The sequence below is a fragment of the Anomaloglossus baeobatrachus genome, chromosome 5, assembly GCF_048569485.1.
Source record: "Anomaloglossus baeobatrachus isolate aAnoBae1 chromosome 5, aAnoBae1.hap1, whole genome shotgun sequence".
Lineage (NCBI taxonomy): Eukaryota > Metazoa > Chordata > Amphibia > Anura > Aromobatidae > Anomaloglossus > Anomaloglossus baeobatrachus.
The window spans coordinates 521,743,688-521,768,982 of NC_134357.1; the positions used below are offsets into that span (position 1 = coordinate 521,743,688).

General features: G+C 43.8%; 1 protein-coding gene across 1 annotated transcript in view; it reads left to right on the forward strand.

Annotated features, from left to right (window-relative positions):
* Positions 1-25,295, forward strand: part of LOC142312879 (uncharacterized) — a 266,832-nt gene that overhangs the window by 73,710 nt on the left and 167,827 nt on the right. Inside the window, exons 14-15 of the mRNA XM_075351863.1 lie at positions 11,574-12,237; positions 19,768-19,776. Coding sequence (XP_075207978.1) covers positions 11,574-12,237; positions 19,768-19,776 — 673 coding nt within the window. The remainder of the gene's footprint in view (positions 1-11,573; positions 12,238-19,767; positions 19,777-25,295) is intronic.

Consider the following 25,295-nt stretch of genomic DNA (forward strand, 5'->3'; position numbering starts at 1 on the left):
TGAGCCCTGTTAGCGTCACAGGGTCCACATGCCCACCCAGCCCAGGAACTCCCTGTTAACAACACAGGGGCCATTGAGTACGCTGACCGTGTGCGTAGGGGCCACACCTGTGGACAGCAGGCGCATCAGCAGCAGCAGGCCTGTTAATGCCACTGGGCTGCACAAGCAGGACTGTTAGGACAGGAGCTGGTCTTAACCGTTCTGCGTTACCAACTGTGGTGGTGGCCTGCATCCACCACCCTATCCCTGCCTACCTCTGGCCTAAAGCCGCAATGGGTTCAACACATGGAGGTGTGCTCTTTCGGAGCATAATAGAAGACTGCGCACCTCCTTGTTGGCTCCAGCCCCTTTTATAACCTGGGTCCGCCCCAAACCAGGGTGAACCACAATGCACCTCCTGGAGACAAAAGCAGAGTGACACGTCATGAGTGGCATAACTAGCGTCCTATTTGGAAACGCAACTTCAATGATGACCTCATGGCTGCCATGACCCAAACACCTCACCAGTCATCGTCTGACCATCAATAATGCGGTGACAAGTCATAGGTGTGGGCCTCTGCAAGCCATTTGGGAGGACACCTGATGCCCTGTGGTCTATATGGGACCCCCACATCAGGGCCAGGGCCAAAGAGTTCATTACCGGACCTAGTCTCTGATGCAGGAAGTGCCTGAGCATGCTCAGTAGCATGAAATACAGTCTCTGAAAAAAGACTATCAGCTTTAGCATGGTGTCTAGGCACAAAACAGGACTTAGACCCGGCACAGAATGCAAGCACCTGTGCAAAGAGGCTTTTCACACTTAGTGTGGGAGCATGCGCTGTATCCCGAAATGAAGACTTAGCGTCAGGAATGGCACAGTCAGGCTGAGCATACTCACTAGGCGAAACACTGTAATTATGCTGCAGCTGGGGTACATCGGCACACGCATGCGCACTAGCTGCCTCTCCACACTTAGACGTGGAGGGGAAATTTGTCTTGGAGATGCTGTCTATGAACAGAAGGAAAAGCTAAAGGAAGCCTGACTTTCTATCCCTCCGAATTATGAAATGCAGCAATGAATTCCATGAGTTTGCTATAACATTAGCGTAGCTAAATGTGCATGAGGGTGTGATGTAGAGGTGCTAGAAATAGCTTGTCACCAGTGGGGCACTAATGGAATACAACAGCCAGTTCTATGATGCCACAAAATGGCAGTATTTTGTGCTATCATTATAGCTTATTAAAAACAGAGCACGAGGTTGTCATGCAGAGGTGCTGCACATAGATTTGCAGTAGTGTGAATAGACAAAAGTACAATAGCCACGTTTAGGATACAACTAGGTACAGTGAGTGTTTGCTAGTATAATGGCTGAGTTTAAAAAAGTTTGAGTGTGCAATGCAGGCAGATGTCCTGCAAATATCGTTCCAATACTGTGAATTGACAAAAGTACAATAGCCACGTTTAGGATACAACTAGGTACAGTGAGTGTTTGCTAGTATAATGGCTGAGTTTAAAAAAGTTTGAGTGTGCAATGCAGGCAGACGTGCTGCAAATAACGTTCCAATACTGTGAATAGACAAAAGTACAATAGCCACGTTTAGGATACAACTAGGTACACTGAGTGTTTGCTACTATAAATGGCTGAGTTTAAAAAAGTTTGAGTGTGCAATGCAGGCAGACGTGCTGCAAATAACGTTCCAATACTGTGAATTGACAAAAGTACAATAGCCACGTTTAGGATACAACTAGGTACAGTGAGTGTTTGCTAGTATAATGGCTGAGTTTAAAAAAGTTTGAGTGTGCAATGCAGGCAGACGTGCTGCAAATAACGTTCCAATACTGTGAATTGACAAAAGTACAATAGCCACGTTTAGGATACAACTAGGTACAGTGAGTGTTTGCTAGTATAATGGCTGAGTTTAAAAAAGTTTGAGTGTGCAATGCAGGCAGACGTGCTGCAAATAACGTTCCAATACTGTGAATTGACAAAAGTACAATAGCCACGTTTAGGATAGAACTAGGTACAGTGAGTGTTTGCTAGTATAATGGCTGAGTTTAAAAAAGTTAGAGTGTGCAATGCAGGCAGACGTGCTGCAAATAACGTTCCAATACTGTGAATAGACAAAAGTACAATAGCCACGTTTAGGATACAACTAGGTACAGTGAGTGTTTGCTAGTATAATGGCTGAGTTTAAAAAAGTTAGAGTGTGCAATGCAGGCAGACGTGCTGCAAATAACGTTCCAATACTGTGAATAGACAAAAGTACAATAGCCACGTTTAGGATACAACTAGGTACACTGAGTGTTTGCTACTATAAATGGCTGAGTTTAAAAAAGTTTGAGTGTGCAATGCAGGCAGACGTGCTGCAAATAACGTTCAAATACTGTGAATTGACAAAAGTACAATAGCCACGTTTAGGATACAACTAGGTACACTGAGTGTTTGCTACTATAAATGGCTGAGTTTAAAAAAGTTTGAGTGTGCAATGCAGGCAGACGTGCTGCAAATAACGTTCCAATACTGTGAATTGACAAAAGTACAATAGCCACGTTTAGGATACAACTAGGTACAGTGAGTGTTTGCTAGTATAAATGGCTGAGTTTAAAAAAGTTTGAGTGTGCAATGCAGGCAGACGTGCTGCAAATAACGTTCAAATACTGTGAATTGACAAAAGTACAATAGCCACGTTTAGGATACAACTAGGTACACTGAGTGTTTGCTACTATAAATGGCTGAGTTTAAAAAAGTTTGAGTGTGCAATGCAGGCAGACGTGCTGCAAATAACGTTCCAATACTGTGAATTGACAAAAGTACAATAGCCACGTTTAGGATACAACTAGGTACAGTGAGTGTTTGCTAGTATAATGGCTGAGTTTAAAAAAGTTAGAGTGTGCAATGCAGGCAGACGTGCTGCAAATATCGTTCCAATACTGTGAATAGACAAAAGTAAAATAGCCACGTTTAGGATACAACTAGGTACACTGAGTGTTTGCTAGTATAATGGCTGAGTTTAAAAAAGTTAGAGTGTGCAATGCAGGCAGACGTGCTGCAAATATCGTTCCAATACTGTGAATAGACAAAAGTACAATAGCCACGTTTAGGATACAACTAGGTACACTGAGTGTTTGCTAGTATAATGGCTTAGTAACAATGAGTTGTAGTGTGCAATGCAGGCAGACGTGCTCTGCAAATGTCTTTGCACTAGTGGGACTATAGCAAAGTCCAATAGCCACGTTTAGGATGCCACTAGGTACACTGAGTGTTTGCTAGTAAAATTGCTTAGTTTAAAAAAGTTGGAGTGTGCAATGCAGGCAGATGTGCTCTGCTAATATCTTTGCACTAGTGGGACTATAGCAAAGTCCAATAGCCACGTATAGGATGCCACTAGGTACACTGAGTGTTTGCTAGTATAATGGCTTAGTTAAAATGAGTTTGAGTGTGCAATGCAGGCAGACGCGCTATGCAAATGTCTTTGCACTAGTGGGACTATAGCAAAGTCCAATAGCCACGTATAGGATGCCACTAGGTACACTGAGTGTTTGCTAGTATAATGGCTTGGTTTTAATGAGTTGGAGTGTGCAATGCAGGCAGACGCGCTCTGCAAATGTCTTTGCACTAGTGGGACTATAGCAAAGTCCAATAGCCACGTATAGGATGCCACTAGGTACACTGAGTGTTTGCTAGTATAATGGCTTGGTTAGAATGAGTTGTAGTGTGCAATGCAGGCAGATGTGCTCTGCTAATGTCTTTGCACTAGTGGGACTATAGCAAAGTCCAATAGCCACGTATAGGATGCCACTAGGTACACTGAGTGTTTGCTAGTATAATGGCTGAGTTTAAAAAAGTTAGAGTGTGCAATGCAGGCAGACGTGCTGCAAATATCGTTCCAATACTGTGAATAGACAAAAGTACAATAGCCACGTTTAGGATACAACTAGGTACACTGAGTGTTTGCTACTATAAATGGCTGAGTTTAAAAAAGTTTGAGTGTGCAATGCAGGCAGACGTGCTGCAAATAACGTTCCAATACTGTGAATTGACAAAAGTACAATAGCCACGTTTAGGATACAACTAGGTACACTGAGTGTTTGCTACTATAAATGGCTGAGTTTAAAAAAGTTAGAGTGTGCAATGCAGGCAGACGTGCTGCAAATATCGTTCCAATACTGTGAATAGACAAAAGTACAATAGCCACGTTTAGGATACAACTAGGTACACTGAGTGTTTGCTAGTATAATGGCTTAGTAACAATGAGTTGTAGTGTGCAATGCAGGCAGACGTGCTCTGCAAATGTCTTTGCACTAGTGGGACTATAGCAAAGTCCAATAGCCACGTTTAGGATGCCACTAGGTACACTGAGTGTTTGCTAGTAAAATTGCTTAGTTTAAAAAAGTTGGAGTGTGCAATGCAGGCAGATGTGCTCTGCTAATATCTTTGCACTAGTGGGACTATAGCAAAGTCCAATAGCCACGTATAGGATGCCACTAGGTACACTGAGTGTTTGCTAGTATAATGGCTTAGTTAAAATGAGTTTGAGTGTGCAATGCAGGCAGACGCGCTATGCAAATGTCTTTGCACTAGTGGGACTATAGCAAAGTCCAATAGCCACGTATAGGATGCCACTAGGTACACTGAGTGTTTGCTAGTATAATGGCTTGGTTTTAATGAGTTGGAGTGTGCAATGCAGGCAGACGCGCTCTGCAAATGTCTTTGCACTAGTGGGACTATAGCAAAGTCCAATAGCCACGTATAGGATGCCACTAGGTACACTGAGTGTTTGCTAGTATAATGGCTTGGTTAGAATGAGTTGTAGTGTGCAATGCAGGCAGATGTGCTCTGCTAATGTCTTTGCACTAGTGGGACTATAGCAAAGTCCAATAGCCACGTATAGGATGCCACTAGGTACACTGAGTGTTTGCTAGTATAATGGCTTAGTTAAAATGAGTTTGAGTGTGCAATGCAGGCAGACGCGCTATGCAAATGTCTTTGCACTAGTGGGACTATAGCAAAGTCCAATAGCCACGTATAGGATGCCACTAGGTACACTGAGTGTTTGCTAGTATAATGGCTTGGTTAGAATGAGTTGTAGTGTGCAATGCAGGCAGATGTGCTCTGCTAATGTCTTTGCACTAGTGGGACTATAGCAAAGTCCAATAGCCACGTATAGGATGCCACTAGGTACACTGAGTGTTTGCTAGTATAATGGCTTAGTTAAAATGAGTTTGAGTGTGCAATGCCGGCAGACGCGCTATGCAAATGTCTTTGCACTAGTGGGACTATAGCAAAGTCCAATAGCCACGTATAGGATGCCACTAGGTACACTGAGTGTTTGCTAGTATAATGGCTTGGTTTTAATGAGTTGGAGTGTGCAATGCAGGCAGACGCGCTCTGCAAATGTCTTTGCACTAGTGGGACTATAGCAAAGTCCAATAGCCACGTATAGGATGCCACTAGGTACACTGAGTGTTTGCTAGTATAATGGCTTGGTTAGAATGAGTTGTAGTGTGCAATGCAGGCAGACGCGCTCTGCAAATGTCTTTGCACTAGTGGGACTATAGCAAAGTCCAATAGCCACGTATAGGATGCCACTAGGTACACTGAGTGTTTGCTAGTATAATGGCTTGGTTAGAATGAGTTGTAGTGTGCAATGCAGGCAGACGCGCTCTGCAAATGTCTTTGCACTAGTGGGACTATAGCAAAGTCCAATAGCCACGTATAGGATGCCACTAGGTACACTGAGTGTTTGCTAGTATAATGGCTTAGTTATCAGTTGGAGTGTGCAGAGGACAAGAGGGTACAGTGGCAGGATTGTGGTGCTCTGGGTAGAGGAATGGAAGCCTGCCTTTCTATTCCCTCCTAATGGTGAAATGCAGGTAGGAAATCCCTGACCTGGGCTACACAGACGCTGTTGTTGTTTGCAGGACCTGTCACCTATGGCTCTCTGACCCTGCCGGTTGGAGCCCTTAAAAGGACTGCTATAAAGTGCTCTCCCTAAGCTGTCTAACGCTGTGTATGCAGCGCATACAGCTGTATCGGCTATAGGACTCAGGAAGACGGAGCTGCGACAGTGATGTCTGACACCAAAGACGCAGAAGGCAGATAATGGCGTCCGTGAAGAAAATGTCCGGTTTTATAATGCAGGGACATGTGACATGCAGATCCTATCACACATGCCGTTGCTTCTCTGGCTCAAAGTCCACTTAGCTGTGTGTGTGTCTGGGATTGGCTGACATGCTGGCCCGCCCCACAAGACGCGCGCGCTTAGGGAAGGAAGACAAGAAAAAAAAAAAAAAAAAATGGCGATCGCCATTATAGAAACAGCAGTGATCTGAAGGCGCTGTTCACGCACACTATACACTGAAATGTGATAATAGTTTGATTCACAGAGTGACTTACACTATTACAGCAGAAACCAAGCTATGATTTAGCTGTTTTTTGGCTGCTAGAACCGTTCTCGAACGTTTCTAGAACTACCGAGCTTTTGCAAAAAGCTCGAGTTCTAGTTCGATCTAGAACATGCCCCAAAATCACTCGAGCCGCGAACTGGAGAACCACGAACCACGAACCGCGCTCAACTCTAACTATGACCTAATGTAATCAGCTTAGAGAGTTAATGATTGACGAGCTCCTCCATGTGGCGTCTTCACTTCCAAACAGAAAAACTAAAAGTCAAAAAAGGCACTTTTCTTCATATTTGTCAGAACATAAAACAGAGTGTCAGCTCACCTCCTCGACTGAGGTCTCAGTCTTGAATCCGCCCAGTCTTGGACATCTTGGCACAGTAGATAATTCATGAAACAAAAAAAAAACTCCAGCGCTGGATGGACCGGACCCAATAGGCATAAACTTCACCTTTATTGCTCCATTAAAATCACAGGGTTGTTTGACAGATTCGACATCCACGAGGAAAGTAAACAGATGCGTATCAGCTTAGGCCTTAATCGTCAGTTTCCTTTCCTCATGGATTGATGTCGAATCTGTCAAACAACCCTGTGATTTTAAAGGAGCAATATAAGTGAAGTTGTATTATAGGAATATTTCTATTGGATCCAGGAGTTTGTTTTCTTCATATTTCCCTTTTGAAACAGAAAAGCCCACAGCACCAACAAAAGAAACATCCAAGTAAGCTTAGACCATGTGCACACGTTAAGTATTTGGTGAGTTTTTTTTACCTCCGTATTTGTAAGCCAAAATCAGGAGTGGGTAATAAATGCAAAAGTGGTGCCTGTGTTTCTTTTCTTCTGATTGGTCCACTCCTGGTTTTGGCTTACAAATACTGAGGTGAAAAAAACTCCCCGAATACTCAGCGTGACCATGTGCCCTTACAGGGATCAGACCAATGGAATAGTAAGGCCTCACTCCCACTAGCGCATAGAAAATCGCTCCGATTCCTATCCCGAAAAGTGGGACGAGTATTATGCGTATGTCATTCTGTATGTCATTCTGTATGTCATGCGAATGCAATTTTTTTCTCTGATATACGTATGCAATACGTTTTTAACATAATCTTTTACATACTATAATACTCTATGTTAATTAACCCCTTCACCTCCCGGCAATTTTCCATTTTTCATTGTTGTTTATTCCTCCCCTTCTTCCAAGACCCATAACTTTTTTATTTTTCTGTCACTATAGCCATATGAGGGCTTGTTTTTTTGCAGGCTGAATTGTACATTTGATTAAAACCATTATTATTAACAAATAGTGTACTGGAATACGGGAAAAACTTTTTTTTTTTTGTTGATACAGCCGTGTAAGGAAGAAAATGGTCAGCACTGCCAGATCCAATGATCTTTCCTCTCGTTCACAAATTGTCTAGTGAACTAAATATTGTACACAACCTCTAGAATCAAAAATGTAATAATAAATTCTGATGATCATGGACAATACAGAAGGAAGAGAAGCATTAACGATATATCGCCGGGGTCACGGATTCCGTGACGCACATCCGGCATCGTTAGCGACGTCGTTGCGTGTGACACCAACGAACATCCATTAACGATCAAAAATACTCACCTTATCGTTGATCGTTGACACGTCGTTCATTTTCAAAAAATCGTTGATTGTTGCAGGACGGAGGTTGTTCGTCGTTCTCGAGGCAGCACACATCGCTACGTGTGACACCTCGGGAACGACAAACTACAGCTTACCTGCGGCCACCGGCAATGAGGAAGGAAGGAGGTGGGCGGGATGTTACGGCCGCTCATCTCCGCCCCTCCGCTTCTATTGGGCGGCTGCTTAGTGACGCCGCTGTGACGCCGCACGAACGCCTACTTAGAAAGGAGGCGGATCGCCGGCAACAGCGACGTCGCTAGGCAGGTAAGTCCGTGTGACGGCTCCTAACGATTTTGTGCGCCACGGGCAGCGATTTGCCCGTGATGCACAAACGACGGGGGCGGGTGCTTTCACCAGCGATATCGCTGCGTGTAAAGCCCCCTTTAGCTGAATATACAGAGCAGCGATATAGTTTAAAAAAGGAGTTATGTAATAAATTGACAAGATGTTGGCAATGAAAGGCAGTTGAATTACTCATTTCTATAATCCCTATCTGCCTACATAATTTTCAACTTTGATTTGGCCATGAATCAACTTGGATAGACCTGAGCCATCAGAAATTCTCAGTAGTCTGCAAACTCAGTACCCAAAGGCTGTAGAAGCCAAATAGTTAAACTTTTTCAACAAAACCCTTGTATAAAGATGGTTAGTAAAAAGCAAACAAACAAAGCAATACGTGTATTTAAGTAAAAAAAAAAAAAATCAGCATTATTGCGATTTTCCAAACATGACAAATATATCAAAAGAATCATCTGTGGTTGGGAGAACAACAAAATCGAATGACGGTCAAGAGGTGCACAGAAGCAAACTGCTGCATGTATGGATAGCAAGATTAAAAGAATGGCACAAAGTGACGCCTCCTGTACTGCTAGTGAATTTAGATGGCACATACCAAGCCTTTAGGCGTCAAACAATGTCTAGACATACCATCAGAAGATATTTGTACAAGATTGAGCTATGAGCCAGATGTTCAGGTTCATATGTTGCATGGGGACCAACCAAAAACCTATATAACAATGAAAAACAACAAAAAAACAACCTCTACTCAAAATAATATGGATTGCAATACTTTGCAATATATAGTATTTTGAGTAGAGGTTGTTCATATGTTGCATGGACCTCATTTTTCTGCTCTCAAAGTCTATCATGGCACAGAGCAACAAGTCAATAGAAACTGAAATGAGGTCTATCCTCTTCAGTGATGAGTCCCGCTTATATTGTGGATGCAATAAAAGCTGGAGATTGGTATGAAGACCGCAGCTGATGTGCCATAGAGAGGGAACATCACACTGGTCCTACTCCCAAGATTATGGTGCAAGATCGATTAATATATGGTAGCTAGACCTCTCTATTTGTCTTATCAGGTATATTTACAGTTCAGCGTTACATTGATTTGGTTGTGGAACCAGTGGTAAGGGTATTTCTCTAAAGGTTCCCAGGAGTCGTTTTTTAACAGAACAACGCCAGGTCGTATGTTGGTCATGTTACTGAGAGAAGCATAAGTGGCCTAAACTTACGACCATGGCTTGCTGCATCTCCTGGCTTGTCTCTCATCAAACACATCTTAGGACATCATTGGTTGACAGTTTTTGATGCGAGCAGCCAACAGCGGATCTTGATGATTTGCATGTCCAAGTGCATTCGGTTAACCCTAGAACGCGCAAGCAATTCAATCTACCATAGAAAACAAATGACCTAGCAGGCCTGCGAGGCCCCAGGTATGCGTTCTAGGGTTAATTACTTCATTGATAGCTGCCATGGAGTGTAAGAGCTGAGATTTCTGAAAGAGGCGGTCATACTCTATACTCAATAAATCTAGATGTTTGTAAAATTTTGTTTTCATTTTTTATAACTTTCTTATCGTTAACCTATCTATTCATCCTGTGAGTTCTATAAAGCACAACTTTTTGATATTGCAATTTCCATGTTGAAGAGCGTATTTTATGTAGCTTGATTTACCAAAGACCAAGGTCCATGAAACCATTTCCCCAGTGCTCCTAAAAGGAACCTGGGTTCCTGGGTGCAGTATGCACCCAGAACCACGAGCAGTTCTGGGTGCATATTTCTAATCCCTGCCTAACTTTCCCAGAATATACTAGCATAAATAAAGAGATCTTTAGAAAAAGCATTTCTAAAGATCCTTAATGATATACTAATGAGCGCAGGGAATAGTCGCAAGGGCATTTTGGACCTGACAGGTTCACTTTAAATTCATCGTGGAAGACAATGTTATCATTGATTTCCATTTCTATGTAAAGGAGAATATAGTACTCCTGTATTGTATTTTTGTAACCACGCCTTATCTTTTTGTATTCACTTATGTTAAAAATAAATAAGTAAAATATGAAAATATAGCTCTAACTTGCTCAAAAGCCATTGACTATTTTTTATATAACCCTACTGATCCTCCCATATGCCCTACACTGTGCTAGCAATGTATCGGTCAGAGAGAGTATGAGATGGATACCACCTGATAGCATTGACTTACACCCCCTTTTAAAGGGAACCTGTCAGGTTCCATATGCGCTCTAACCTAGAAGCAGGGTGATGTGTGGCCTTGTAACCCCTTCCTACCCATCCCTGTGTTGTAATAGTGTGTAATATGAATGTATAAAAATATGTTTAATTACTTGTGTGCTCCCTATGTCAATGAGCAGGAGCTCTAGCCCCATGGGCGTCGCATCGCTCTGCGTGCGTTTGCATGCTTTCTGTGGTATCACGCCCCTGTGGGCTTGATACCTGGATTTACATGAGTAACCTTACCGTCGCTACCTGAGATCCCGCGCGTGCGCGCTTACCATTCCTGCAGCCTTGTTATCTGGGTTCTTGCTTCTGGGCTTCAAATGCGCTCTGCGCATGACCGGAACCACAGGAGTCTTCTGAGCATGCGCAGAGCGCGTCTGAAGTCGAGAAGCAAGCTCCGGATAACAAGGCTGCGTGAACGGTAAGCGCGCATGCGCGGGATCTCAAGGAGCGACGGTGACGTCACTCATGTAAATCCATGGTATCACTCCCACAGGGGCGTGATGCCATGGAAAGCATGCAAACGCCCACAGGGCGATGCGACGCCCAGGGGGCTAGAGCCCCTGATCATTTACATAGGGTACACATAAGTAATAAAACATATTTTTATACATTCATATTACACACTATTACAACACAAGGATAGGTTTTAGGTTAGAACGTATATGGGACCTGACAGGTTCCCTTTAATATTATTTGCTGAATATTTCACTGGAAAAATTGGTAACAGGCATGGTGAAACATGAACTTATTAGAAAACTGGCTTCAAAAGAGAAATGAAACAGAAAGAACTTACCTTGGTAACTAGCCTCATAATCCATTAGTTACTTGGATGGCAATTTTTGCTTGCTAGTTCTTAATCTGTTGATAATTGAATTTTATTAGAAATTGTACAGCGATATTATGGTATAAAATGTACAATAATATATTAAGAATCATATTTCAAAGCACTGTTATTGAAAAATAGTAAACTTGTTTTTTTTTGTTTTTTGGTTTTTTTAATTTTCTTTCCAGATGACTGTGCCAGAACCTCAGAGGGTCTTCTGATATTTTCAGATTTTAAAAGCGATCATCATAGTATAACACCAGATATGTATGAAGAAGATTCCATTGCCACCGATATACTTCCTTCCTTTCACAGCAAAAGTTTCTCATCTGATCCTTTTCAACAGCTCCTAATTTCTGACTCATCTTTTGTTAGGCAAGATAAAAGTCACGAAAGTAATTTTGAAAATCAAAGTGCTCACACAGGGGAGAAGCGATTTTCATGTTTAGAATGTGGGAAATGTTTTAAATATAAATACTATCTTGTTAAACATCAAAGAATTCACTCAGGAGAGAAGCGATTTTTATGTTCAGAATGTGGGAAATATTTTAGCCATAAATCAAAGCTTCTTAGACATCAAAGAACTCATACAGGGGAGAAGCCATATTCATGTTCACATTGTGGGAAATGTTGTTCTCAGAAATCAGATCTTGTTAAACATCAGAGAATTCACACAGGGGAAAAGCCATTTTCATGTTCTGAATGTGGGAAATGTTTTAACCAAACATCAGATCTTGTTAAACATCACAGAATTCACACAGGGGAAAAGCCATTCTTATGCTCAGAATGTGGGAAGTGTTTTAGCCGAACTTCAGATCTTTCTAAACATAAGAGAATTCATAAAAAGGACTAGTCATTTTAATGCTCAGAATGTTTTAAACCGAAACTGTCATATGTTAGATTACTCCACGTAACTCCATATATTGGGTTATTTAAATCACTGAAAGTGTGGCTCCCAGAAGAAAATTAACTTTATTTCTCCCGCGAACTGCTGGATTTCAGTCATACAGGTGTGCAGGCATGGCTACAGTCATTGCAACATAGTTGTAGAAAAAGCCATGGATAGCACCTCCAAAAATCATAAGTTGATCTAATTTATGCACCTGATCATGAGGTTCTTTATTTAACATTCTGCTCAGACTGTATGATGCCCACAGCCACATCAAGGTGAACCTCAGAGTGGATCCCTAACTCTGATGCATTAAAGCTGCAGCGCAGTGCACCAACCACTGCCACAGCGACAATGCACCAGCAGGGCAGGTGACCTGATACCTCACAGCGCCTATACTGCAAGGCTGAGTCTGCAAGATTCCAGGCCACACCGCCTCACAGACACAAAATCACCGCAACAATGACCACTACACAGCACAAGTACCCTTTGAAAGAAGCTGAATACCTGACCTTCAACTAGCTTCCAGTATGTGAACTGAGAGCAAAGAAAAAGCAGACCCCTCTTGCAGTCTCCTGCGAATTAAAAACACCTGTGCTAAATGGGAAGACTGTTGGTCCAAGAAAAACAAAAAAAAACAGGGGATACACCATGCATTGCAACATAGTTGTAGAAAAAGACATGGACCCACCTCCAAAAATCATACTTTGATCTAATGCCACAAGGCAAAAATGTATGCACCTGAACATGAGGTTCTTGGTTTAATATTCTGATCAGACTGTATGAAGCCCACAGCCACGTCAAGGCGAACCTCGGAGTGGGTCCCTAACTCTGATTGCTCACAGTAAGCACGTCCTGGCACCTTGACTGACAGTCATCTCTACACTGTTGTATTGCAGAGCGAGTTGTAAGCCAGTATGCCGGGGTGTGATTACATCCTGCACTAATATTACTGTGAGCAATGACCATAACCGCTCTGGCATACTTATGTGACCAAAAGCCGTATCAGAGAATGCAGTAGTGAAGCATGATGAAGGTTTATTGTATGTTTGAGGCTGAATTTCAGTAAATGGAGTTGGAATTTGGTAAAGATTAATGGTGTCCTCACTACTGCAATACCATCAGGGAGGTGTCTGCTTGACTCCAGACTTATTCTGCAGCAGGTAAACCACCCCACATATACAGCCAAAATCATAAAGAACTACTGTATCTTCATTGTAAAGAAAAACAAAGAATCATGGAAGTGATGATATATCTCAACATCATCTAGTGTGTCTCGGATCACATGAAGTCACAAAGGGATTTGCACAAACCTCATACACAGAAGATCTGTGGTTATTTCTCCAAGATGTTTGGATTACCCTGGCTGATCAGTTCCTTCAAAAACTGTGTGTAAAGTGTACCTAGAAGAAGTGATACTGTTTTGAAAGCAAAGAGCAGTCACAAATATTTATTTGATTGAGATTTCTTTTTTGTTCATTCACTTGTATTTTATTAATTAATTGATAAAAATAAACTTAACATTTCTATTTTTAATAGTATTCTTTACATTTTGCCACATCTGCCTAAAATGTTTGCACAGTATAATATTTCAGAAAGTGTTTAAATATTGGGCCATATGAACAGGTTAGCTTCTCACTTACACCAAACGTACACCATACACCAAACGTACTGGAGCTAGTCTACAAAAAAACACAGATTTATAGAAGGGAGGAATATATAAATGAATTATATTGATTATTGATCATTGCCTTACTATATAATGGATAGAAAATATTAGAATAAACTCCATTAATACACTTATTACGAATATGTGTAAAAAATACACGAGGAGTGCTATATTCAAACATATAAATCGTTTATTAAATATGAAAAAATACATACACAAAACATCTTAAAATGACATCATGTGGAAAGATAATAATTTAGGGGACTCCAAAAAATAGGGAGGGTAACCATGTGTCCAGTAGCAATGTGTGAAGATGGTAAATATATCAAGGCGTCTAGTATGTATAATTAAGTAGTTCAATCTGCGTTATCCCACATGACTATAGCCAGATGAACTGGAAAGAAGGGAAGCCCATGATGGTACTATGCCAATACAAAATAGAAACTCATTTGGTCATTTGCATTAAATCGTATAAGGATGAATATCCTATATATATATATATATATATATAAATATATATATATATATAATCTTACCCATGAGAGTAGACTGCCTAGATTAATGCGACTGGGCACAAATGGAAGTGTCCAAACCCACCATGCACGCGCGTATCGCGTTGGCGGCTTCTTCAGCAGAGGGGGGTAGATACCTTGTGTGTCTCTAAAGTCTGTTTAAATCCATACTGGGACATGTGTTTAACATCTAATAAGGGCGTCCTCAGGTGAAGTTCATCCATCAGTTTTGCCGCATGCGTCATAGTTGGTGTCCGGGGAAATAGCTCACAATCCGGCGGCACTCTGGCTGACGTGCGCACGTTCGGGGAGAAATCTCCCGGTGACGTCATTGGAGCGTGCGTGTCGGGATAATAGAGGCCGCCGGGTGTATGCACCGGAAATAACCACTGCGCCACATGCGCACATCGAAGGAATGATCCGTCTGTCTCATTATACGGGGGCAAATAACCATGTAACATAAAACTTTTCAGGGGCGATGTAACGAACCATATGGACAGGTAAACCGCTATGAAATGATGTCAAAGTAGCCATTGAAAAGTTCTATAAGTCAAATGATAATAAAGTGACGTGATAGGCATTTATAATAAGAGTATCGTATTAATAAAATACACAATATATAGAAATGTATAATAGAGATCATATTCGTTATCTCATGGAAACAAAAAGAGTGGGGCCCAGGTGTGTTCTAAACTATGCGGGAGCTCCTACATCTCTTGAAGATGGGAAGCACCCGAACAATACAGAACCCCTGAGAAAAGCATATTTTATATATGAAGATGTTGATGATGATCTAAATATATATCAATGGCCCCATAGATGTTATAATAATATCTAACCCTCATACCAAAATATACAGTATATATAATGTAGGTCCATAATAATAGACAGTAACAATAATTAACCCCTTCACGACCATGGACGGAAATGCCCTGGTACTTAAAGACCAAGGACGGATCTTTCAGTCATGGCGGAATCGCGGCACTGTTGTCCCGGTAATGGCGATCGGTGTAATTTTCCAGCCTTTTCTAGAAGGAGGGGACTTCTGCTTGACCTCCCGAAGAGTGGTTTCTCCACCCCGGACCTACGGTGCCTGTGATTGGCTCATTGTCACAAATCAGCCAATCACAAGCATTGTAATGTCTCAGCTAATAAAAATAGCTGAAACATTGCAATCCAGCCCTGATCGGTGCTTCTATAGCACAGATCATTGGCTGGCCTTTGTTTCAACCCCCCCCCTAGCTCTGATTGGAGAGATTGTCCTCGTGCTCGAACCCTCCAATCACCGTGAATCTGGGTGACAGTGAACTTCCCGTGACCGCTCACCTCGGGTTCATTCCATCCGTGGAAGCTGCTGAGAGCGATCCTGCCGCCTTGATCCTCGGTGAGTATTGCTGCCCAACCCATCCACTGCTGTTCCCCCCCACCGTACCATCGCTACCGCCACATCGCCGCCCCGCCGCTGCCTCCACCCCGCCGCTGCCTCCGCACCGTACCATCGCTGCCCCCCGCACCGCCCCATAGCTGCCCCCCGCACCGTACCATTGCTGCCCCGCACCGTACCGTTCCGCCGCTGCCCTGCACAGTACCATCGCTGCCCCGCACCAAACCGGCGCTGACCCCGCACCGCTCCGCCGCTGCCACCGCCCCGCCGCTGCCTCCGCACCGTACCATCACTGCCCCGCACCGCCGCTGCCCCGCACCGCCCCGCCGCTGCCCCACACCATACCATCACTGCCTGTAATCGCAGGCCAGTGCCTGCTTCCCCTCCCCCATCCATCTCTGCTGCCAGTGCCTGCTTCCTCAAGAGCTCCATCTGCGCATGTGCTGAGTCTAGGCGCCATCATTTGAAGCCCGGACCGTGGACAGACCATCTAGGACACCGACCGCAGAGCCACCACAGCTTCCGCTGCCAGCACAGCCACCGCAGTCCGCACAGCCAGCAGGCCACCCGCCTGCACAAAGAGGCAGCCAGCAGGCCGCCCGCCCACACGCATAGATTGCCAGCCGCTGGCACAGAGAGGCAACTGGCCGTCCACACAGACAGGCACTCGGCCGCTCGCACAGGCAGCTTCCCACCTCCCGGTAAGCTATGTTCAAATTTTACGAGGCATCCCTCATTTTCCTTCCAAATTTTTGGAAGGAAAAGTGGGTCTTAAAATCTGAAAAATACGGTACTTTTTATTTAAATGAAAGTATTCCTGTTGTTATCTCTAAGAATCAAGCTGAGCGAGTAACCCCATCACATTATAATAAAGAGATACCATAATATTAAAAAGTAATGGCCCAATTAAACTGAATTAGCTGATTGGCTACATGAAAACCAGTTTGTAGTCGCTTAATGGCCTTCATAAATAAGCCAACCACACTTATACAGTGGATATCCAAAGTCTACACACCTCTGTTAAAATGCCAGTAATTTACAATGTAATAAAATCATAATGAGAAGAATCATTTCAGAAATTTTTCCTCCTTTAATCTCTAACCAACATATGATGCACCCAGTATGTCATGGTTGGGAAGGAGTTTCAGACCGATGACGTACAGGGTACGTCATGGCGATTGCGCAGGCACAGGAGCTATGCATTTGTGATCGCTGCCGGGATCTCGGCTTACATAACAGCCGAGCACCGGCTCTCACAGCCAGAACCGGTCTTTGCCAATAAATTTTGAACCCCTCTAACTTCTTAACAAAAAAAGACATTTCAAAAATTGTGTTATAAAGTAGACATGTGGGAGATGTTATTTACTAACGATTTTATGTGACATAACATAAAAATTAAAATTTTCAATAATGGCAAGATTTAAGAAAAGTTCTCAAAAATTCCCTATATTTTCACATATAAACATAAAAAATGTCATCCTAAGTTTACCAGTAACGTGAAGTACAATATGTCACGAAAAAGCATTCTCAGAATCACTGGGATCAGTTGAGGCTTTCCAGAGTTATAACCTTAGATGATGACACCATTCAGAACTGAAAAAATGGCCTGGTCTGGAAGGTGAAAACCAGGCTCGAGGATGACTGGGTTAAGACTGGACAATTGTTTTTTTTTGTTTTTTTGCTTTTATTTTTTACTCCCCTTATTCCAAGAGCCATAACGTTTTTATTTTTAGGTCGATATAGCCATGTGAGGGCTTCTTTTTTGTGGGACCAGTTGCACTTTTGAATGATGTTATCCATTGTATCATAGGATGTAATGGTAAGGTGGAATAATTCCAAGTAAGCCGAAATAGCGAAAAAGTGAAATGTTTATTTTTTTTATTTGCAGAGTTAACTGTACCATACAACTGACCTGGCTTTGTGATTCTCCAGGTCAGTACGATTACGTAGATACCAAACAAGTATAGTTTTTGTTTTATTTAAGGGGTGAAATGTTGTTGGTTTTTTTTACATTTTGAAAAAAGTATCTTGCTTGTGTCACAACTTTCTGAGGCTACATGCGCACGCTGCTTCTTTTTCGTGTTCACAAACTGCAGCCAAAACTGCAGGCAAAACTGCACCTTGTCAGAGAGAGCCTGGAAATGTCACAAAAAATGTAGGTGCTTTTTTGGTGCGTTTTTGCTGCTTTTTTGGTGCATTTTTGGCTGCAGTTTTGTCAACAATTGTTTCATGTATTTTTCAGTTCAAACAAGCCCATAAAGCTTGTTGAATTGAAAAAAAAAAATTAGAAATAAATAAATAATTAAAAAAAACGGCGTGCGGTCCCCCCAATTTTAATGCCAGCCAGATAAAGCCATACGGCTGAAGGCTGGTATTCTCAGGATGGGGAGCTCCACGTTATGGGGAGCCCCCCAGCCTAACAATATCAGTCAGCAGCCGCCCAGAATTGCCGCATACATTATATGCGACAGTTCTGGGACTGTACCTGGCTCTTCCCGATTTGCCCTTGTGCGTTGGCAAATCGGGGTAATAAGGAGTTATTGGCAGCCCATAGCTGCCAATAAGTCCTAGATTAATCATGTCAGGCGTCTATGAGACACCCTCCATGATTAATCTGTAAATTACAGTAAATAAACACACACCCGAAAAAATCCTTTATTAGAAATAAAAAACACAAACACATTCCCTCATTACCAATTTATTAACCCCGACAAAGCCCTCCATGTCCGGTCTAATCCAGGATGGTCCAGCGCCGCATCCAGCTCTGCTGCATGGAGGTGACCGGAGAAGCAGAAGACACCGCCGCTCCGGTCACCTCCATGCAGCAAATGAAGAGAGCCGCGCGATCAGCTGAGCTGTCACTGAGGTTACCCGCGGCCACCGCTGAATCCAGCGGTGGCCGCGAGTAACCTCAGTGACAGCTCAGCTGATCGCGCTACTGCGTGGAGCTGACAGGAGCGTGGAGGACGGGACTTTCAGCGGTGGCGGTGGCGGTGAAAGGGGTCCATCATCTCCCCTGTGCGTGCACGCTGGGGACAGCGGTACTTCGGGGAACACGTGGAGGACGGGACTATCAGCGGCGGCGGTGGCGGTGAGAGGGGTCCATCATCTCCCCTGTGCGTGCACGCTGGGGACAGCGGTACTTCGGGGAACACGTGGAGGACGGGACTATCAGCGGCGGCAGCGAGAGGGGGATGGACATTGGCAGCTGAAAACATTGATTTTTCCCTCTCGCTGCCGCCGCTGCTGATAGTCCCGTCCTTCACATCATCTCCCCTGGGGACAGCGGTACTTCGGGGAACACATGGAGGACGGGACGGGACCACTTGCCTGACCTCACTTCCTGACAAATCACCTGCGTTTTTGGTACCAAAAACGCAGGTAAAAGGCAGGTAAAATGCACCACTTTTGATTAGCATGCATTTTTTCTGCGTTTTTGATGCCCTCATTGATTTCAATGGGTGACAAATGTTGATAAAAACGCAGGAAGAATGAACATGCTGCATTTTTTTTGTCACAAACTTTTGACAAAAAAAACGCTGACAAACTGCAATGTGCGCATGACAAATCTGACTTCTCATAGACTTTGCTGGGAAGTCAGATGTCAGAAAGTTCTGCTGACAAAACTGCAGCCAAAAAAGCAGCAAAAAAGCAGGAAAAAAAGCAGCGTGCGCATGTAGCCTTTAGGCTGTTTTCTTTGATTGGAATATGAAGCTTTGTGAGGGTTGTTTTTTGGACGTCAAGCTAATGTTTTTATTGATTTTATTTTGAGGTATATACGATGTTTTGATCGCCTGTTATTACATTTTTCTTTGTTCTAGCGGTGACGAAAACCTGCATTACTGGCATTTTGATTTTCTTTCTTGTTACGTTGTTTAACAATCTAATTAATTTATTTTATACTTTGATCAGGCTTTTACAAATTCAGTGGTACCATGTATGTGTATTTTTATTTCTTAATTTTAATGTGTTAAAAGGTGTGTGATTTTTAAGATTTATATTTTTTCACACTTTGTAAAACTTTTTTTCTACTTTTTACTACATTTAATAGTCCTTTTAGGGGACATCAATCTGAAATGGTCTGATCACTTGTATATACAATGCCACAGCTGTATATAGAAGAAATTATAGTCTCATTTCCCAAATTATAGTCTCATATAGTCTAATTATAGAAATTATATTCTCCTATAATCCAGCGAAGGCCTGGTTTTTACAGACCCCTGGCTGTGATGACAACACATTGTCGCCTCGCAAAAAAAAAGTCTGTGTCCGAGTTCAGCTACTGTTCGTATGCTAATAAAGTTTGTTGAAATTAACAAGCTTTGTTGCATATGGAAGTTGCCTGCACGCTGCTGTGATCAACACACGCTACTTCCACACTGTAAGGCTATGTGCGCACTAGGCGTTTTTTTCACGCTGCGTTTTTATGTGCGTTTTTGTCTAAAAAACGCACCCGCGGCTAAAAAAACGCGGCAAAAACGCATGCGTTTATGCCGCGATTTGGTGCGTTTTTTGCTGCGTTTTTTGCTCACTGCGTTTTTAATCAGTGCACAATGCCATTAAAGATTGTTGATGAAAAAAAAAAAAAAAAAAGGTCTGATGTCATTTCCTTCTTCAAAATGTTCATTGTATGCAGGAGAGCAGACAGCAGCTGCAGAACTACAAGTCTCAGCATCCTCCATTCACTAGTGTATGCAGGAGAGCAGACAGCAGCTGTAGAACTACAAGTCTCAGCATCCTCCATTCACTAGTGTATGCAGGAGAGCAGACAGCAGCTGCAGAACTACAAGTCTCAGCATCCTCCATTCACTAGTGTATGCAGGAGAGCAGACAGCAGCTGCAGAACTACAAGTCTCAGCATCCTCCATTCACTAGTGTATGCAGGAGAGCAGACAGCAGCTGCAGAACTACAAGTCTCAGCATCCTCCATTCACTAGTGTATGCAGGAGAGCAGACAGCAGCTGCAGAACTACAAGTCTCAGCATCCTCCATTCACTAGTGTATGCAGGAGAGCAGACAGCAGCTGCAGAACTACAAGTCTCAGCATCCTCCATTCACTAGTGTATGCAGGAGAGCAGACAGAAGCTGCAGAACTACAAGTCTCAGCATCCTCCATTCACTAGTGTATGCAGGAGAGCAGACAGCAGCTGCAGAACCACAAGGCTCAGCAGCCTCCATCCAGGACTGTATGCAGTTTTTTGCCCAAAAAGAAAAAAAAATGACATGGGCTTCGCCATATTTTTGTATGCTAGCCGGGTACAGCAGGCAGATACGGGCTGCCCCCAATCCCCAGCTGCCTATTTGTACCCGGCTGGGAACCAAAAATATAGAGAAGCCCTTTTTTTTTAATTATTTCATGAAATAATTAAAAAAAAAAAATGACGTGGGCTTCGCCTAATTTTTGAGTCCAGCCAGGTACAACTAGGCAGCTGGGGATTGGAATCCACAGTGAAGGGTGCCCATGCTTTCTGGGCACCCCCACTGCGAATTGCAGTCCCGCAGCCACCCCAGAAAATGGCGCTTTCATAGAAGCGCCATCTTTTGGAGCTGTATCCAACTCTTCTAGCTGCCCTGATGCCGGGTGGCTAGCTAGGTAATAATGGAGTTAGGGCTAGCTGTATATTATCAGCTAGCCCTAAGCCCGAAATTCATGGTGTCACGCCAATATTAGACATGGCCACCATGAATTTCTAGTAATGATAAAAAAAAAACACAACACACAGAAAAATATTTTTATTAGAAATAAAACACAACACAATTAGTGACTCCATCTTTATTGAAATAAACCCCCCTCCGCAGTAATCCTGGGTCAGGGTCCCGCGCCGTCCAATCCGGATCCAATATCATCTGATCGGTTTGCTGGAAGGCAAAGCGATCAGATGATGTCAGGATCAAGTGCCTGAATCACATCACACATCAGCTGATTGTATAAAAGCCGGTTATACAATCAGCAGATGCATCAGTAGAAAAAAAAAAAAATAATAATACTCACTTATGTGCTGTGCTGATTACCGGCAGCTCCTGGAGCGATCGATTGGACAGGAGTCTGATCCTTTACGATCGCTGCAGGAGCTGCCGGTAATCAGCTGATGAAGTCTCCTGACGGCAGGATCAGCTGATAGCCGGGCGCGAAAAAGCCGGCGACACCGCGATCAGCTGATGCGTCAGGTGACTGCATCAGGTGATCCACCGCCAGGTCCTGAAAGCAAGGTCCTGCCCCGGGGAGACTGCACACAGCCAGAGCGGCGGGACCGGGACAGGAGCTGGGAGCGGACATGGCATCGGGACCCTGCAGACAGGTGAGTATATGACATTTTTTTATTTTTCTACTGTTCACTTTGGTTTTCGCCGCTGCCTCCACCTCCCGCCCAGACATGGCGCCGCACGGAGCTGACATGCACAGGACGGGAGGTGGACGCAGCGGTGACGGTACCGGGAGGATTCCTGCTTCTGTGTTTACCAACAGAAGGAATCCTCTTCCTGCACACGTCACTGTAGTACCCACCCCTTGCGTTTATAGCTGCGTTTTTAGTCATAGAAACGCGGCTATATGCGTTATTCATTGCGTTTTTAACATCTCATTGAATTCAATTAGTGAAAAACGCAGTGGAAAACGCAGAAATAATTGACATGCTGCGTTTTTGTGGTCACCACAAAAACGCAGCTAAAAAAAAACGCTGTGTGAGGACAGCACTTCTGAAAACCCATTGACATTGCTGGGGAAGCAATGTCACTGCGTTTTCAGCACAAAAACGCGGTAAAAAACGCCGCTAAAAACGCGGCAAAAACGCCTAGTGCGCACATAGCCTAAACCCCTCCTGACCCCACACATAACCTTCCCCTCATCCAGCCCCATGACACCCAGCACAGCAGAGTCCTGCATACACTACACTGAGGAGCTGATCATGTGACCCCTGACTCCTCCCCTCCATGTGACATCATCACAGGTCCTGTAAGCACAGAGCAGCCATATATCCAGTGGGAGGGGGGTTGAGCCTAGAATGTATGGGTAGATGCTACAATGTATAGGCTCCTTCAAACATCCGACTCCATTTTGAACACGCCCCTATCACGTGACACATTACGTCATACCTGGAAGGAGCCCATACACTCTAGCATCTACCATCTAACCTAGTGTGCGGCTCTGCAGGTGCAGGTATGTGGCATATTCTTAATACAACCATTGACGGGCACATGTAAATTATAAATGAATGGTTATTTTTAATACTATTTTTTTTTTTTTACTTGGGGAGAGGGGCAGCCATATTATTCTCCAGCATTTCACCAGCTCCATCAGTCTCCCTCATCCGTCTCTCTTGATGTTTCAGCCGCCATCGTTCCATTCACATAAATGATGACAATGACCCCATATGGCTCTGGCCGATGTCACTCAGGTCTACAGACAGACAGTGAGCACTGAGCAGTGACCGCGCTCCTGTACCGTGTTAACCCAAATATAAAACCGTGTCTTGTTTGTTTTTTTTTTGCCCCTTAACATGCGCTAGGGCTTATTAGCAAATAGGGCTTATTCTCAGGGAAACACGGTTTACCCTCAAAAAACGCAGACCCCCCTTCCCAGGAGACATACTTACCAGACCCCGGGCGTCTGCGTTACTCCCAGGTCCTCCCTAGTCCTGTGATCTTCGATGGGCGCTCCCAGCAGGTATGCACCACTCAGTTTTCTCTACTTCTGGCTGACACTCACACACATGAGATCATACACACTCACCACATCCAGCGATACCAATTGTTTCTGGCTGGCAGAGAATCCTGGGACGCAGTGCAGTGGAGTATGAGGACCTGCAGGTGGAATGCTTCAATGCATTTGGTTTTGAGTAGACAGGGCAGCACCTACACATGAAGTAGGTGTCATATTTGAAATCGAGGGGGCGCAGTCAGCAGGCACTTAACAAAGGGGGTGTGATGAGCACAGGAAGCGGGTTCCAGCTTTAAACCTTTAGCATGGAGGCAGCCAGTACTTAACAATGGGTCCAGCAAAATCAAAGGGAGCAGGCTTCATCTGTGATTTAGAGCAGATACAGCCAATACTTATGAGGTCCAGGACAGTGCCCTTAGCCCTAAAAGCCAAAGACACACCTTTAGGCCTCTTTCACACGTCCGTCAAAAACCACGCACGTTTTTCACGAACGTGTCAAAGATGCGTTTTGCTCTCCGTGAGCCGTGTTTATGGCACACGTGTGTTCTCCGTGTGTTATCCGTGATAACACACAGAGAACGGGAACTTTCTACTCACCTGTCCCTGGCTTCGCTGTCCGTGGTTCTGTTCTTCGGTCTCCGGTCCTGCCGACTCCCCGCTGCTGCTGCTTCCGGCCGCAGTGAAGTGAATATGCAATGAGCATAATGAGCGGCGGTCGGAAGCAAGTGACAGCGACGGCAGAGACAGCAGGGCTTGCAAAGGTGAGTAAAGTTTTTTTATTATTTTCTCAAACACGTGTGTTTTCTCCGGCGCGTGTCACACGGAACACCTTCGTGTGGTCTGTTTGCGTTCCATGTGACACCCGTGATGCCGGAGAAAAACGGACATGTTTACGTGTGGAGCACACGGACACACGTATGCATCACACGGTTCATGGCAGAACACGCACGTGAGCGCAGACCCATTGCTTTTAATGGGTCTACGTGTGCCCGTGTCTCCAGTACGTGAGGAAACAGACCAAACACGTACCGGAGACAAGGACGTGTGAAAGAAGCCTTAGCTCTACAACCAAAGGACGGCGCTCTTGGCCCTGCTACTCGAGGAAGACTCTATTACAGCCTTTCTACCCAGGGACGGTGCTCTTAAAGTTGTGCTCAAAATTTTACATACCCCGGTAGATTTTTTGCTTTCTTGGCCTCTTTACAGAGAATTTTGAATTATAACACAGTCATTTTTTCCACTCATGGTTAGTGGTTGGGTGAAGCTATTTATTGTCAAACTACTGTGTTTTCTCTTTTTAAATCATAATGACAACCAAAAACATCCAAATTGCCCTGATCAAAAGTTCACATACCCCAGTTCTTAATACCGTGTATTGTCCCCTCTAATATCAATGACAGCTTGAAGACCTTTTGTAGTAGTTGTTGATGAGGCTCTTTATTTTCCTAGATGGTAAAGCTGCCCATTCTTCTTGGCAAAAGCCTCAGGTTCCTATAATTTTGTGAGCTTTTTTGCATGAACTGCACTCTTGAGTTCTCCCCAGAGTGGCTCGATGATATTGAGGTCAGGAGACTGAGATGGCCACTCCAGAACCTAACTTTGTTCTACTGCAGTCAATGACAGGTAGACTTGGCCTTGTATTTTGGATCTTTGTCATGTTGGAACGTCTAAGTACGTCCCATGCGCAGCTTCCGGGCTGATGAGTGCAAATTTGCCTCCAGTATTTGCTGATAACGTGCTGCATTCATCTTTCCTTCAACTTTGACCAAGTTTCCTTTGTCTTTGTATCTCACACAGCC